The sequence below is a fragment of the Panthera tigris genome, chromosome A2 (assembly GCF_018350195.1).
Source record: "Panthera tigris isolate Pti1 chromosome A2, P.tigris_Pti1_mat1.1, whole genome shotgun sequence".
Lineage (NCBI taxonomy): Eukaryota > Metazoa > Chordata > Mammalia > Carnivora > Felidae > Panthera > Panthera tigris.
The window spans coordinates 52,877,157-52,895,467 of NC_056661.1; the positions used below are offsets into that span (position 1 = coordinate 52,877,157).

The 18,311-nt window shown below is 41.0% G+C and overlaps 1 protein-coding gene across 4 annotated transcripts in view; it reads right to left on the reverse strand.

The window, feature by feature from the left end:
• Positions 1-13,674, reverse strand: part of TAMM41 (TAM41 mitochondrial translocator assembly and maintenance homolog) — a 51,280-nt gene extending 37,606 nt beyond the window's left edge. For all 4 annotated transcript variants that reach the window (XR_006214965.1, XR_006214966.1, XM_007075448.2 and 1 more), the window contains exons 1-4: positions 13,484-13,674; positions 10,744-10,926; positions 8,008-8,100; positions 761-911 (exon numbers count right to left, since the gene is read on the reverse strand). Coding sequence is in view for 2 of the 4 variants with exons in the window: in XM_007075448.2 (XP_007075510.1) it covers positions 761-911; positions 8,008-8,100; positions 10,744-10,926; positions 13,484-13,618 (562 nt within the window). In the remaining 2 variants the exon portion in view is untranslated. The remainder of the gene's footprint in view (positions 1-760; positions 912-8,007; positions 8,101-10,743; positions 10,927-13,483) is intronic.
• Between the last annotated feature and the right edge of the window lie 4,637 nt (positions 13,675-18,311).

Here is an 18,311-nt window from a genome sequence, read left to right on the forward strand (position 1 = left end):
GACCAGCAATAACATATGGACTATGGATCCTCAATTTGATAAAAGTACTGTATTGGTGATAAACTTCCTGAATTTGGTAATTGTACTGTGGTTATGTAAGAGAACATCCTTGTTCTTGGGAAACATATACTGAAGCATTTGGCCTGACAGGGACAGGATATGAATGACCTACTCTCAAATAGTTCAGAAAAAAAAAACATGATACAGTATTTGCAGATACAGAGAGAGCAGTGGTTTTCCGAGTGGGGTCCATAGAGGTGCAATGGCATCATCCACTTTCCAGAAATACAAATTCTTAGGTTCCACCCTCCAGACCTACCAAAGCAGCTGTGTGTGGGTGGGCCCAGGAGTCTGTTTTTACAAGCCCTCCAGGGGATTCTGATGCACACTAGAGTCAGAAAACCACTGGTACAAAGAGAATGACAACACAAATGTGGTGAAACATTAAAATTGGCAAATCTGGGGAAAGGGTATATGGGAGTTTTTTATATCATTATTGAAACTCTTCTGTCAGTTTGAAATTGTTTCAAAATGAAAATGAACAGTAACAACAACAGCAACATTACCCTGGAGTGATCTATATACAGATGTGGGAAGGAGAGACCTTGGAGGCAAATCATGGGGTTCCTGCAGGAACGTGCATGGGAAGTGATGGGACCCAGGACAAAGGGTGCCATGCCTCCTGTGTAGCGTGAGGAGTGGAATGTTGGTCTGCACAACAAATCTCCTTGCAGAAAACGTGAGCACCAGATCTACTAACCTGAATAAGACAGTCCAGCAATCTCTATAAAGAGGTCCTCTTCAGAAAAGCTTTCGGGTAGCATGAGGAAAGCCGTGGTCACAGCACTCTTCAGATTTTTATCAAGGGCTGACCTAAGAGCAACATTCTCATTCATTGCTATGATTTTCACCTGCAAAAAAGCATAACATTCAGAAGAAAAATTGCAGGAGTAGAGTATTGCTCAAGCTACGGGTTTACACATGCACTGGAGCTGTCCCAAACCCTTAGCCCAAAAGATCTTAGAAGATTAGGCCAGCCAACACAAAATAATTGCTATTCTAATAAGCAATCCCAGAGGCTTGCATTTGATGCTAAACCAAAGATACCAGATACAAGAAAGAAAAGAAAGAAAAATTTCTCTCAAATGAATAAACTCTCCATGGGTTTTGAAAAAGAAGTCAGTATAAAAGGAATGAATGTCCTTCGGGAAATTTTGTATTTTACAATTTTATAGTCTCAGTCTTCTTTACTTAATTTCATGGTAGAGAAAGGCATTTAACTCCTTTATTTAGAACTCACCTTTGTTCTTATCCATATATAACCTAAGCACTTCATCCTTTATTTTGAACTTCACTAAGGAAAAAGGAAAGAAAATTAGCTACAGTAGAAGCAGATGGCTTTGGGGATAGGTATGGGTTCAGGTCTAGGGATTTACTAGCTGTATGAATTTGGGCAAATTATTTAACTTCTCTGAACTTAAGTCCTCATCTACAACATGAGGATAAATACGCAGCAAAGAATTGTTTCAAAGATCGAATGAAATGATAAATGCAAACTATCTCATGTACTAGTGAGTGACTTGGTCAATAAAAAGGATTTTTCTTCTGAATACACCCACCAGAAGCTGCTCTCTTTGACTTCCACCAAGTCCATTAAACTACACATTGGTCCAGTCTGTTCTGAGATTCTCTGTTTTGAAGACTGCACTGTAAAGTCAAGAAAATGTGTTCAACAAGGCTATGATGGCAGGGGGCTGGGGATGGTATCTAGGACAGGGATGCCCAGGTTTGGGGTACTCACAGGTGTGAAAACATTAAAAAGTATGGGAACTGATGATATTAGTTGGCCAGCTTTTTTAAAATAAATAAATAAATAAATAAATAAATGAATAAAAGGAATATGGGGGGGGGGGAGAGAAAGAAAATGTGTTCAAGACCCAGCTCCACTTCTTACTAGCTCTGTGACTATGGCCATAATCCCTTATCAGTAAAATGGGGTTAATAACAGAACCAAATTGATAAGGTTGTTGGTTAGATCATGAGATACTGCATATGGACCCATAGCTTCCTTCTGGGTCTTTCTTGCGGCGTGATTCAAGAGCTTCTCTGGGCGAGGGGTTGTCACCTTTAATAAGCACCAGAATCTCTTGGGAGAGCTTGTGAAAATGCATATTATTAGGTCCACCCCCAGAGTTTCTGATTCAGTGGGCCTGGGTCAGGCCTGGAAATGTACATTTCTAACAAGTCCCCAGTAATGTTAATGCTGCTGGTCCAGGAACCACATTTTGAGAACCACTGCTCTCAAGTACATTCTTAGAAGCAGAAATGCCAAGTTGCTCTTCGGAGTGGCTGTGCCAATTTACACTCCCAGCATGATCCATAAACCATCAGGCTGCTTCTGATTTTCTTAACAAGGAAGGGGTCTAGAAGTCCCTAATAAAGACTCTCACATGAGCGAAATGGATTCGCTTTCCGTACACAATGTGGCGCTGTCACCAAATCTTCCCCCATTCTAGAGAACAGGGCTTAAGTTGCCTTTTATTTGTCAAAGGAAGATGATTTCGGAGAAAAATTAAGATGGCACATAAAAGACATACACTATGAGAAACTCTGAAGTTTTATTGGATGGCAAGGATAAAGGAGGGATGTCTGTCTCAAAATAGAGTTTCTTTTTTTAATTGTAAAAAACAGCATTATGAAACATAACTATTTTATAAACTTAAGAACCTCACTTCTGTCTTTCACCTTTTGTCCCTACTTTTTTTCTAAGGGCATATTTATAACATCCAAACGTCTCAAATGGTAGGTAAGCCACTTTATTCACTACTACCAACTCCTCCCTTGTAATTACAGCACTTAATAGCCCTTAATTAAGCCTTTCAGCACTTGGGTGAGTTCAGTATTATTGCAATCATCTGCAGAAAGTAAAACGAAGGTGCAGTCCAGTAGCCTGACTTGCCCAAGGTTGCATAATGAGTCGATGGCAAAAATCAGGGTAACACCCTTATACTTGGCAAATCCTGCTCTAAATATTTTGAATTATTCTCATGCATTTAGTTAGGGATCTGTTCTGGCTAACTTTTTTTTTTTTTTTTTGGTGCTGGTTAATTTATCTTGAAAAGATGATTAAAAGCTATGTTAGGGTGCTATAATAACACCTATATTTATTCCTTGAATAACTTTCATGAACTTTGTATTCCATATAGAATCATGGATCTAGAAGGGGAACCTCCTTATCTTACTAATGGGAAGACTGAGGCCCGGAGGCTAAAAGACTCCCCCTTGAGAAGCACCCCAAGAGAGGACGTAGGTCCCTGATTCATCCAGAGCTCTTTCTACAACCCTGTGACACAGGTTTACTTCCAAAACCCTATTTGTCATCCTCATTCATCAGGTCCTGCTCAATAATTCTTCAGCCTCTCTCTTTTTGGTGGCTTTTACAGAAAATAAAAACAGAGGTTATTCTGAGATGCTAACCAATCACAGATGCAAAGAGTAACTTTGGGGAAAACGTTCCTATTCAAAGCAATACACTTGTTCTCTAAGAAAGCTGTTCTACTTAGGTTGTAGAAAAGCAGTCTGTTTGCTATTTAAGGTTAAGAGAGTAAAAATAAAAGCATCCTTACTCAAAGGAAAAATGTCAATTCAGAAGACTCTGCTACTGTGCTGATCTGGCTCTCCAGTGTAAGGTGACCTAGGAACTTGTCTCAGCAGCACTGTTATTTGTGGTTCAGAGTGAAAAGCCAGCGAACTCTTGGGACGCTGCCAGAGAGGCCTGGGAAAAAAAGAAAGTCCTCAGATTTGTGAATAGCTGTTTGTATCTTACTGGGAATGCCCCGACCTGAACCACACAGATAGCATTAGCACTACTGCCAAGGAGAAAAATCTTTACTGGGAAGAGGAAGGGGCAATGCTTGAAGGGACTTTCAAAAGCCCAACTCGGAGAGATTTGTGAGTACCTTTCAAAACAGAAAAAAAAGAGAGTCACATGTGGTTTTCTCTAGAATACGGTCACAGGGAGACAGTCCTTGAATTGCAAAAAGTGAAGTTACAGTTCACAAGGAACACAGCCCTACCTAGTGTTCAAACACTCAACCAAATGACACTTCTCACAGAAGTTTCCCATTCCAAATGACCAGAAAGACTAATTTTTCTAAATGGTTACTGCTTGAGGACTAAGAAGAAACACTGAACATTCGAGCTAGTTGAAACCTTATTATACGCCTGTTGGACTGCGGGCTTTTCCAGAGTCAGCAATGTGGTGTTATTATTTTTTTTATTCCTTTAGCAACCACAGAGAAAAAACTTAGTTGTCTGAATAAGTATATTAATGGCTCAAATTTTGCATTTCAAAGGCTAGGGACGCAAACATTTGCTCACAACTGGGCAGAGCCCAAACCAGTAAGTCAGGTTTTCCAACTCTCTTTCAGGGATCTTTAATACCACTGGGAATTTTCTATCTGCAAAAAGCAAATCAATAAATTTACAATATGGTAATAATTGCAAAACTGTGAATATACTAAAAACCACTGAACTGAACACTTTAAATGGATGAACTGTATGATATATGAATTATAGGTCAATAATTTGTTATAAAAAAGCTATATTACTAGCAAAATATTGACATTGTATGTCAATGTGAATGTCTTAAAAATTCAAGCCAAATTATCTAAACATAGATATACAAAAACCCAGACTTAGGTTAAATAAACTAGGGGAATGACTTAATTTTACTTTAGAATTCTTTTGACCTAAGAAAGGATTGGCCACAAGATTCTGTTAAATACTTTAAATTTCATATTTCATAGAAATATGATTTGGGAAATGACTCAGAAACTTAAAGCTGCCCTAGAAATAAAAATAGTTCATCTCCTCAGTTACAAGGTAAGTTAATGATAAAGTATAATAGAAATTTAATTTACACTCAATTTTTTCCAGAAATGTCCATCTTTTTATATTTATTTCTTTTATATATATATTTTTAGAGAGAGAACGCACACAAGTGGGGGAGAGGGACAGAGGGAGAGGGAGGGGGGGGAGAGGGGGAGAGGGGGAGAGAGAGAGAGAGAATGAGAATCTTAAGCAGGCTCCAGGCTCAACACAGAACTTGTTGTTGGGCTCAGTCCCACAACTCTGGGATCATGACCTGAGGAGAAATCAAGAGCCATTCATTCAACTGACTCAGCCACCCAGGCGTTCCTATATTTCTTTTTTTATTATTATTAATAAACTTTATTTTTTATAGCAGTTTTAGAGTTATAGCAAAACTGACTGGAAAGTACAGTGAATTCCCACATACCCTCTGTATATTCCTTTTAAAGACATGAACTGAGAAATTCTATTTGCAATATGGAAGACAATTTTAGAGCTTTAGACAATATCATTTAACATAAATACTTCTTTGAAAATACATAAAAGCAAAGAATTCGCACTCATATTCTCACAATTCTAAGATCTTCAATTATTTTTTTTTTTGTCCACAATGCTATCAACCCTCTTTTTATCAGATTTGTTCAAGTTTCATTACTATTTGCTGCCACCTAGTGGCAAAAATCATTGGTTTAAAGATAGTTATCACCGAATTCTCTGGTTAGCAGTGATTTCTAGGTGATAGGGAAGCTGCTAATGGGTGAAAGTTAATTTGCCCATTTATAATTTTTGATTTTATTTTTTACCATGTGTTATTTTCAAGTGATTCTTAAGATAGCCTAGTTTTCTTGAGTTAGAAACTTAATAAGCCTGAAGAATAGTCATCATTCTTGATAACATTTTCTTTTTCAAGTTAGATGAGAAATGCAATTTTTATCAAGATGGGTGTAGCAGCTACTACTTGTCTTGAGTTGCTGGTTTTATTTTACCAGGATATGTGACATTTAGATGAAATCTGAGGTCATTTCCAGGGCTTAAATTCTGAGATTTCACGGTGTTTCATTTTCTAAAGCTTATTTAAAAAAAAAAAATGGAAATATTGTAAGCACAAATCATAGTACAGAGCATAATACAACATTTTCACATTCAGTATCTCACTTTATCTCAAAATAACTGAGATAGGCAAGGACAAAGAGAAAGTAAAGATCATTTCCTGAGTATCTACTAAGTGCCAGACATTTTCTTTCTTTTCTTTTTTTTTTTTTTTTTTACAAATGTTTATTTATTTTTGAAAGAGAGAGAGATAGAGTGCAAGTGGAGGAGGGGCAGAGAGAGAGGGAGCCACAGAATCCAAAGCAGGCTCCAGGCTCTGAGCTGTCAGCACAGAGCCCGAAGTGGGGCTCAAACTCACGAACTGCAAGACCATGACCTGAGCCGAAGCTGGACACTTAACCAACTGAGCCACCCAGGCGCCCAGTGCTAGGCATTTTAGATTTAGGCATTTCTCAAATCCCTTTTAAGGTTGGTGTCTGTCAGCCTCATACACAGATGAGGATGTCCCAAGGCTCAGGGAAATTAAGTCATTGGTGCAGGGTCACATAGCTGGGGAGTGTCAGAGCTGGGATCCAAGCCCTAGATCTGAGTCTAAAATACCCATGTTCTTTCTAGCATTTCCGTTCTGCTTCTACTAGTCACTGCCTTCGTGAGGCAGGCAGGACAAGCACTGTATTTATCCTAGATAAATTACCTGAGGTTCAAAAAGATCAAACAAGTTTCCCAAGTTCACATAAACAGCTAATAAGTGGCATGAATGAATAAGACCCAAGGCTTCTAATTCCACTTGCATTACTCATCAGACTACACATTTTGTAAATTAAAAAAGAAAAAATGGAAAGAAAATTAACATATACAAATTTTCAATTACATCTATTTGTTCAATTATTTTACTGATTATCCAGCTTTACTAGATTGTCTTTATTAGTTATGCAGCTTAGAAATGCGAAATTCATCTACATAAATATGAAGTTATTTCAGTAAGCTTATTGTTTCTGGACTTAAATGTTTTTAGTGAAGTGCACAAGTTTAAAGGGAACAGCTTGACAAATTTTCATACACAGACTTACCCATGTAACTATTGCCCTGATCAAGTGGTTCTGGATGTTCTAATGAGCTGCACTATTAAATTCTAAGCCCAGAAGCAAGGCAAGAGAATTGTGACTGCCCATATATATCAAGAGAGATTTTTATGGCACAACCAAGTGAGCTAAGGTTGTATAAATCTTTTAATTTTTGCCGTAAATGACAAAAAAGGGAGCAGCATATTCCCTCTTATGGGAAACATTTGAGAACAATCCATGTACCCTGTTGTGGGGCCTGAGACTCTCTAACAGCACAAAAATCGTTCCTTGCTGTGACATTAGCAACTGTGACTATGTCACACAGTTCTTAAACTATGAAAAGACTCCTTCATGGAAAATAGGCTATATATCAGCAAAAAAGAAGAAATGTAATATGTAAATACATGTCAAAAGTTCAAGTCCTTTCCACTTTTTTCCTATGCCCAGGGGGAAGCCTTCCCCCCATAGCCTCCTCTAGTAGAATCCCAAATGAGGGAAGGACTTATTGCAGGATCTCACCACTGGCCTGAGGAGAGTAAGAAAGGGGATCAGAATCTACTCCCCTCTGAATGACTACCTGGTTTATTCCTTTATTCAACAAATGGTTGCTGAACGCTTACTGTGTGCCAGGCATTGTCCCAGGCACTGATGGGATACGTCAGTGGACAAAAACTGCCCTGTGGCACTTACGTTCCGAAATGGTGATCTGGGTCATGCTGATAGAGGCTCTATTGAGGCACTGAGCACCTCTTCTGCCATCCAAAGGTACTGCCATCTATAGGTACTGACTCTGAGGCTGATCCATTCAGACAACTGGACTATCTTTAGAGAGCGGGCAGGGGTAGTGTGGGTAATATCTGGATATTGTTTGGCACTGAATTCTATAGGGACTTAAAGGAATCTGAAATGCATTTTTGTTTCTTGGAGTTCCATCTCAATGCAATCACAAAGACGAAAGCAGGGTTAGGTTCAGAGAGGAGAGACATCCTTAACTGTGGCAGCCAATAAAACACTTGCTCACCGGTTTCTGGAGTCGTCCAGCAATGTATAAATTATTCCAGTTGAGGAGATCTTCAATCAAAATACTAGTGCTAATGACCCCATATTTGATAAGCTGGAAAAGAAGAGAAATGGGCATCAAGGAGGGCAAAATACCATACTATTGCTTTTGCAAATGCAAAACCTAAGGTAATAAATTTCTGAGCAGAGTAGCACCTAGATTTCCAAAGCCATTTAAAATCTACCTTGTGAAAACACAAAATCTGTCACAAAGGATTAGTTTCCAAGACTGATCTGTCCCCTCAGTGATGTGAGGTGAAGTGACCACTATCTTTACTCAGGCTCTTGTGATGTTAAAGACACAACGGCTCTTAGGTGCTGTCTAGTACATATTGGTCCTCCCTGGATTGGAAATAAAAACCGAGTCTGTACCACAGACAGTGTGAGAAGCCAAGATATAGTTCATGGTTCTCATCTGAGAAATAAGAAACCTAATAAATGGCATAACCATGGTAGCAGTGTAAAAACTAGGTCCCTGAATTTCAGTCTGGGCTTCCAACATTCATTTCATCACAGAATACGAGACATTTTCTTTAGAAGTTTTCACCAAATTCCTTTACATAGTGAACTTCCCTTTTGCTACTGAGTATTTCAAACACTTTTGTAATTACAAAGCTACATCTCCAAAAATTAAACCTCTTTATCAGAGCTAAACACATGGAATTATGGCCAAGCTCATTTCAAAAGCAATTTGTACAAACCCTAAATGTAGTTGTTCCAGGTTACAAAATCCCATTTGCTTCAATGAATAACTTCAGACTCACTTTGCTAAACTTCAGTATCCAAACAGCCTTCTCAGGCTACGAATATCTAAAAAGTAGCTAAAGAATTTCAATTAAAAAGTACAGTCTCTTTGGCATATAATTATGCCCCAACATTTGGTTACTGGAGCTTGTAATATTGTTTGAAACCACTAATTAGAGATAGGCTCAGCATAATACTAATTATGGAGAAAGAACAAAGCTATGTGTTTGGCATGACTGAAGCAGACGTGAAAAGCTGCACCGAGCAACAATCTCCCCTCCAATCTGGCTGCAATACTGCAGAAAAAGCCCTTCTTGCTGCAGGCATGTAACAGCTGGGAGGTAATGGAAACACCACTGACCTGAAAGTCACTAACTGTCACTAACGAGTCGCATGACCTTATGAAAGCCATGTTCACTCTCTGAACCTTCATCTTTTCAACTGCAAAATGCAGGTGGAGCAGGATTAGACCTCAACCAGAAAAGTATACATCTAGCCCAGAGGCTATGCAGACATCACCAATCATAGTGCCCATACCCGCCAAGATCAGACAGGTCTTCAAAATCCTTCTCAGGTCAATACTCCAACCTCCTGCCCTTCAAAGTGTGATCCATTGACCAGCAGCATCAGCATCACTTGGGAGCTTGTCAAAAAATGCAGAATCTCAGGCTCCATTCCAGACCAAGTGAGTCATAATCTGCACTTCAAGGAGATCCTCAGGGATGATTTATGGGCATATCAAAGCAGGATTGATCTAAGCAATCAGCAGCATGAAGCAGAACTGGCATAGCTGGCGGAACCTGTATGTCAACAGTAGCCCAGCTAATCTCTGGGAGGGATGTGACATAGTCCCCCATTGGTCCTCTCAGGCTGCGGTCCTGCCCAGGTCTTGGGAGCTCTCTTAGAGACTGGACCCCTTCATGTGAAAGACCCTTTGGCAGGGTTCCTGCTGTCAGACAACACTCTGCTGGGATCTGTGCATCTTATCTGCTCTCCAGCAGGGAGACGGGGTGCATCCTCAAATTCTACCCACTTGCTGGCACCAGGAGGTTCCTATCATGTGGCACCACATTCTCCCAATTACCCTCTTCACTTCCAACTTCTTCCTGGGAGTATCTGCCCCTCCATATAGATAAGACTAATCTTCACGCTCATCCTTAATGGGCCTGCCTATTCCTCCCACTGACCAAACTAGCGGTTCTCAAAGTGTTTCCCAGACCAGCAGCATCAGCATCATTTGGAAGTTTGTTTGAAATGCAAATCCTCATTACTAAGACAGTAATCTTAAAAGTTCTTACCATAAGAAAAAAAAATGTAACTATGTGTGGTGATGAATGTTAGCTAAATTTATTATGGTAATCATCCTGCAATACACACACATATCAAATTATTACATTGTACACCTAAAACTAACACAATGCTATATAACTATATCTCAATAGAAAAAATACAGGGACACCTGGGTGGCTCAGTCGGTTAAGCCTCCGACTTTGGCTCAGGTCATGATCTTGCGGTTCATGAGTTGGAGCCCTGCATTGGGCTCTGTACTGATGGCTCAGAGCCTGGAGCCTGCTTCAGATTCTCTGTCTCCCTCTCTCTCTGCCCCTCCCCTACTCCCTCTCTCAAAAATAAACATTAAAAATTTTTTTAAAAAAAGAAAAGAAGAAAAGAAAAATACAAATTCTCAAGCCTTACCCCAGACCTACTGAATCAGAAACTCTGGAGATGGGGAACTGCAATCTGTGTGTCCAAGAGGCACCCTAGTGGGTCTGATGCTCATTAAAATTTGAGAACCACTGGCCAAAGGCAAAACTTAAAGACAGTTACTCTCAACCACCTTTATCCAGCAGGAATGCGAACACTTCCTAATTGCAAGAACATATATATTCAGCTGGTATTCTAATATTTAATTTAATAACCACCCAAGTTACAACAAAGGTCCGAAGTCACTTACCCTACCATCACACATGATCAATGGATTATAGTAGACTCCAGCGCCATAGTTATTCTGTACAGTGGTGATAATCTTGGGCCCCAAAACTTTTAGGAAAGAGTAATGATTCCAATTTTTTTTCAGGTTCTTTGAATGCCATGCAACAGGGTCATCTACTGTGAAAACAAAGTCCAGCATGGCATTCTGGGAATGAAGAAAAGAGAATGATTTTAGTTTTGATTCCTAGAAAGGCACCTAAATAGAGCGGAAAGCTCCAACATTCTACGCCATTATGAGTAATAAAATAGAAGACCTGAAGCTGTCAGCAAAAATGTAAGCAAGTCTCTGGTACCAATTTGAGCTTGTTTTCATCAATACACATAGTAACAGCAGTACTGACCTGCCCAACATGTACTCTTCCAAATACTTTGAATTATATGCACCATAATTCATTCTATCTTCGAAATAATCTTGCAAGATAGGTACTGTTATCATCCTAATTTTAGAGAAAAAGAAACCAAGGCACAGAGTAAGTTCCATGCCTGTGGACACAAAGCCAGTGAGTGGCAGACACAGTCTGGTTACAAATTCTTTGTGCTGAACCTTATGCCACCTGGCCTTTCATCTAAATGTGTCCCACTCTTCTTCCGGATCAAACAACACAGTATGGCAAAGCTCTGTAAAATATTATAGAAAGGGAAATAAGTTATTTTAATTCTTAGCCATTCACCAACCACTCACTGAGCACCTACAAGGAGCTCTGATAGATCTTGGGGTAGAGATTAAAAAAAGTCTACTGGGGAGAAGAGATGAATTATCACTAAATGAACTTGACAGAGGAATGCAAAATGTACTAATTTCACTTAGAGTGGGGTCAGAACAGGAAGCAGAAATCTTGCTATAAAATCATATTCTTCAAGACTCTGATAAATCTGAGTCCTGAAGAATGTGCAAGAATTAAGCAGGCTTGGTGGAAATATTAGAAGGATGGGGAAGGGAAGGGGGTCCTGTTAAAGGAAAGCATTCTTGTAGATGTGAGAGCTGGCCATGTTCCTGATGCTGCATTGAGTTTGATGTGGCTGGAATAGAACACAAGCAGGGGGTGGTGATGAGACCAGAGACGGAGGCTGGTTGCCAGGCTAAAAAAATTTCCTACAGAAGAGCTCCTTGGAGGGTAGACAGACTAAAGGCCGGGAAACCACACAGGCGGTTAATTGCAAAATTCCCAGTGAGAAATGAAAAAGATACTAAGTAAGGCACTGAGGGTAGGGACTGATCTGAAACTTCCTGTTGGAATCTATAAGACTTGTTATCTTGTAGGGAATGAGGGTGAGGGAAAGGGAAGAAAGGGCCTGTTCTTGGAGGAAATTCCAGGTCCACTCAAAGGAAAATCTTCATGCAAAAATGAAGAAGTGGCTGTTGAATCAGGAGGCTAAGGCCTGCTCTAAGTTTTTCAAAATGTAATCCACAAACCACTGGTGAAACTGAAGATTTGGGGTGGACATGTTTTTTAAAAATGTATAATTATGTTAATACAGGTTAGAAAAAATAACTAGCCTATAATAATCTATAGAATTTCCTACAATCTATAATTTTTCACATATTGTCAATTTAAAGCAAAATATCATTTAAATACAGTATAGTTGGGAAAAAGGAAACCCAAGCAACAGCATAGATGGCTCCACCAGGAAGTGAACAAACTTTAACCTAAGGACAGATTACAGCCAGGTGTCCAAATGCAAGAGGGGCCCTATCACAATCTGCACACTTCTTTTTCCTTAGTTTATTAAAGAAGACAGTGAATTGTTAGGCTGTGCATGAACTGCCGCAAGTAAAAATCCAGTTCACCAGACAACATCTCTATTTAGACTCCATTTCCTTTTATGTTAATTCAGCAAAAGCTCTAAAGCCTTAGCGGAGAGAGTCATTAACAGCCCCATTTAAATGAAAATATTTGCCTGCCACTTCTCTGCAAGGTCTTGAATCTTGTCTCCACCTTGAAAGCAAACTTTTTTCCATTTTATTTACGGCGGTGGGGGGGGGGGGTGGGGGAGGATGGGGAGGGACTGCAACACAAGGAACACCGTACCCTCACTACTGTTGCGCTCAGCCAACTTTGAAGAGTAACAACTCATAGTCCTAAATAGACTCTTGTTAAATGTTCTGAGCATTGGTAAATATACTGGTCACTCACTAACTTTTGCTGATAACTTCCCTGAGTCTGCCCTGGCCCTTCAGCTTCCTGAAGTCAAGAGGCTCATTTTGTATTTTTTCCCACAGCGATACATGTGACTTTCAAATTTGGCTGCGTTATCAGAATCAGCAGGGTATTTTTTAAAATATCTGAAGCCCAGGTCTGAGCCTACACCAAGTAAATCAGAATCTCCGCAAGTGGAACCCAGGCATCAGCATTTTAAAGTTTCTCGGAAAACTCCAATGTTCTGCCAAGGCTGAGTACGCTGAACCAGCACCAGGCAAATATTTCCTTCCTTCCATCTTGCCTCTGCATCAGCTTTCCCCTCCCCATAACTGCATCTCCTGTTCTAGACCGGAGATAAGTGGGCTCCTACTTATCCTCCAAAATTCAGCTCATGATGTCATTATACCAGGAACACTTTCCCACAGTTTGCACTTTGCTAGCTGATATGTGGAGTGCTCGTAGTAGAGGCAGCTCTAGGGCTCTGGAGGGATCCAAGGCAAAAGGCACCTCGTGAGAGGAGGCCGATTCCCGACGTGGGGCCTGCCCCGGGGCCAGGCTCACCTTCTGGTCTGAACTGGGCCCCACCTGGCGGTACACCCCGGAGCCGTAGGCGAAAGCCAGGCTCAGCTCCTCGGGGAAGTGAGACAGGATCTTGCGGAAGGCCACCCCCGAGCTCTGCAGCGCCTGAAGCGCCATGGGTTCGGGGCTCAGAGACACGGCCCTTGGAGGGGCAGAGCAGGGCGGAGGGCGGGGGGGGGGGGGGGACAGATACCGGGGCAGGCAGTTAAGGGTGGGGAGTTGGAAGCAGCAGAAGACTGCAGCCGGGGGTGGGAAGTGGAGGGACAGGCGAGGGCTCGGGGCTACAGGCCAGCCCCAGCCCAGGACCGAGAAGAGCCGGAGGGTGGTCCAGGTGGTCGGCGGTCAGGCCTGCCGAGCTGCCAAACCCGACCACGCCTCTCGCCAGCACACGCGCTTCAAAGGCGCAAGAGATGACGCTCTTCCGCGGGTGGGGACGCGAGGGCTCCGCGGAGACCCCTGGTGGTCGGAGGAGCGCGCTGCAGGCTAGTCGCCTAGGCAAGTGACTTGGAAAGACGGGTGCGGGAGAGTGTCAGCTACTTGAACTGCTTTTGAGCCTTAAGAATCCGTGTTTGTTCTCATCTCAAACACATTTCAATAAATGGCTATAAAATCATGCATGTGTATTGAAGGATATTTTTAATGAGGTGAAATTCACACAACTAACGTAAAAGTGTACACTTTATGTGCAATTCAGTGGCAGTACATCACAATGTTGTGTTACCATCGTCTCTACCCAGCTCCAAAATTGAAGATTTTGAAGGTTTAGGAAATCACACATAAAATTAAAATCATGTCCATTTCCACCATCCAGAGATGATCACTGTTAAGATTTAGCTGTGATTTTTTTTTTTTTCTTTCTCCCTTAAAGCTCTTTTCAAATCCAGTGATGGGTATGAAAGTGTTCATGCATGGTAAGGACTGCACCAATGTTCTCTGAGGTTTGTATTTCATTCTAAGGGTGATGAAGAGCCTTTGCCCCTTTGCCTCTGGGATTGGGCTCACAGAGGGCACATCAAATGCAATTTCTGGAGGAAATAGGACCCCAGGTGAGAGCTCACCTGTTTATGTATAACTAGAGAAACTTGATAAAAATCACAGGGCCATTCAGGATGTACTTTAACTTCCAGGACATAGACTTTTTAGATACTTGTTTCTTCTTCCCTGACATACATTGCCTTTCAAAAAGCATAAGTGGTAATAGGTGAACTCAGGTAATGTTGATGCCTTTCACATGCAGTTTTCAAGGAGTCCCCTCTACTACCGGATGGCAGGAAGTTACTATCTCCACATTACAGATGAGAAAGCTAACATGTTAGAGAGAGAAAGCAATGTGCTTAGAATCACAATAGCCTGTGGCAAAAGGGGAGCTAAAATCCAGGGCTGAATGTTAGTTTAGATTAGAACGGGGTAAGCAGGGGGAGGGAGAGCAATTAGGATGTTGTTACCATAGTTTCACTGGAAACTAAAGATGCCTGGCCTGGGATGATAGAGGCAAGGATGAGATTAATTTAATTTGAAAAGTAATTATGTGAATTCAAACTCTGTAGGATCTCAGGGTCTATAAAGGGGAGGGACAAGCAAATCCAGAACTCGTAACATACAGTAATGAAGCTGGGGCACCCAGCATCTGGCGAGACCTCTGATATAGGAGCGTTGATCAGTTCTGGCTCTGTGGAGAGAGACCAGAGGAGATTTTGCAGTGATGGCATCTGAGCGGGGGCTTGAAGAATGGGTAGGATTTTATCAGGCAGAAGATAGATGAAAGGAAGTTTTACAAAGAGATTGATAGGCCATGATGACAATAATTATAGGTAATATTTGTTCATTTATCATTCCCAAGCACTTTCTTTTTTAAAAATTTTAATTCTGGTGTAGTTAACATTCCGTGTTACATTAGTTTCAGGTTTTCATTATGGTGATTTAACAGTTCCAAATATTACTGCGGGCTCATCAAGATAAATTCCCAGTGCTTTCTATACTTATCTCTTTTCATCATTCCAAAGACCCCAGTAGGCAGGTTCTCTAAACTCATTTTTCACGTGAGGAAACAGACAGCCTAACAGGAGAAGCAAATTTCTCAAAGTCACACGGTTAGGAGAGTGGAGAAGTTGGGATTTGAACCCAAGGCTCTGGAACTCCAAAGGCCAAGCTGTTTACCACCATGTTTTAGTGCCTTCTAAAATGGCCGACCTGTGAGGCAAGAGAAGGAAAAGGGAAATCTGTCAGCTAAGGTTTTAAGGAGCAGCAGCAATAGCCAGAGGTACAACCCAGAGACCAGAATAAGGGCGGCGGAAGGGAGACACAGTGTGTCTCAGTCTCCCAGCGCGAGCACAGCCATTTTGGACTAAATAGCACCGGACTAAATAGCATTCGGACTAAATAGCACCCTTGCCCAGATTGTCAGAATCTGAAACACACTCACTGCAGAATTACACTAAAACCTTTCACCCAAATACAGTGAATAAATCTCCACCAGCTGTGTTTCTTTCGTTCTTCCCTCCAGGAAATAATTCAACTTTGTTTTGTATTCCCCCCTCCCTGCTCTTTGCAAATAAAAATGTAAACATTACAAAAACACGTATACCATCCCTCAGAAACAGCCACTGGTAATCTCTGGTACATATTCCTCCAGATATTTTTCTACATACATGTTAACATTAAAAATATTTTAAAAAATTTTTTAATGTTTATTTTATTTCTAAGGGAGAGAGTGAGTGCGCAGGCATGAGCGGGGGAGGGGCAGAGAGAGACACACACAGAATCCAAAGCAGGCTCCAGGCTCTGAGTTGTCAGCACAGGGCCTGATGCGGGGCTCCAAACTCACAAACCTTGAGATCATAACCTGAGCTGAAGTCAGATGCTTAACCGACTGAGCTGCCCAGGTGCCCCAACACTAAAAACATGTTAAATGGAATCATATGATAGATAGTATTTTGCAATGTGCCCTTTTCACTTAACATACTGGGGACATCGTTCTGTGTCAAATATATAGATCTATGTCATCCCATTTACTAGCAGCAAATTTTTCTAAACTATGGATATGCCATCGTTTGTTTAAACATTTTCATATTGACAGAGCTCATTTCCATTTTTCAAACATGCAAACAATGCTACGGTGAACATCCTCATACAAGGACCTTTGTGTATATGTGCAAATATTACTATAAAGTAGATTCTTAGAAGTGGAATTGCTGGGTCAAAGCGTCAGCGCCTTGCTAAAACCCCCTCTGAAAGGTTGTACCAATTCACACTGCCACCCATGAAGGTCAGCCCTTGATATAAATAAAGATTCTGCAATGTTCTCCATTTTTCTCCCTTACAGGCATTCACAACTAATTATCAGTAATTTTCATTTTCACAAACACTTTCCTTCCTGATAATGCAAAACCACCAGCTGGAAAGTTCCATCACATTCCTGTGTGCGTTTTGCTTTTCCCCAGAAAGAGGCAGAAGCAATAGCAGAGAACACATTTGTATTCTTCAGCAGAAAGCTCCTCGCTTCTAGCAGTTCATCCGTTCCCTTTTAAATTACCATGGCTTGCTAAGTTAGAAACTCTTAAAAAGCCTTGGTGTTCTATATAATCACTTTAGGGTTCTGTTGGAACTCTCATACCAATGAAATACAAATGTTAGAGAGCCCTTTACACTGCAGATAAATGCCACTTGATTTGCCTGAATGTTGGGCCTCATTTTTCTGATTTATCATCCAGCTGTTGGTTTTGTATCATTAACAATGACCTTGTCAGGTTGGGTTTCACTAGGACAAGGCTCACCTATTCCATTTTTTAAAAGGCCTTGTGAAATCTCTATATTTTTGTACCTTAGTTTTTCATCTAATCAGTGGTTTAAGTAAAGGACAGAAAATATTTTGGGAGAGAAAATCCAAGCTCTGTGTTTCTTATGATCAGTCATACGTTCATTATTTGTCTGGTGATGGAAGTGAAGAAGAGGGGTCTTGATCTCTGCCCATCAAAGGAAGTTCACCTTGTCATATCCGTCCATTCTCAGCTGATTTTTGATGTAGAATAATTGGCTCAGACTGAGGACATCATTTACTATCTTTAGTCTCTCATCAGGGATGCTCATATACCCCCCTGAGTTTGAATCTGGCCCTAAGATTTAATAGCGGTGTGATGGTTGGCAAGACAACCGAGAAGCATTCTGTGCCTTCATTTCCACATTTACAGAATGGCCATAGTAATAACACCTACATTATAGGATTGTTGGGACAGTAAATGGATGAATGGTATCCAGAAAGTACATAGAATAATGCCTGCCACAGAGTAAGCTCTCAAATATCTCATTGAATTCTTTTTTTTTTTTTAACGTTGATTTATTTTTGAGACAGGGAGAGACAGAGCATGAACGGGGGAGGGTCAGAGAGAGAGGGAGACACAGAATCTGAAACAGGCTCCAGGCTCTGAGCTGTCAGCACAGAGCCTGACGCGGGGCTTGAACTCACGGACCGCGAGATCATGACCTGAGCCGAAGTCGGACGCTTAACCGACTGAGCCACCCAGGCGCCCCTCATCTCATTGAATTCTTAAGAGACAATGTACAAGAGGAATTAAGAAGCGTCGTTAAACCTAACATCTTTATGACATTTAGCATTTCACATGAAGCACTTTTCCGGACATGATTTTATTTAATTCTTAAAACAAATCCTGGGAAATGAATGGTTATTATTCCAATTTTACAGACGGATAAACTGAAGTGTAGAAAACGAAGTGATTTGCCCGAAGGCACAGAGCTAATAGCAGTCCCTGCCAATACAGCATCCAAGTCTAATCCTTTTCCTGTTGCACCATAA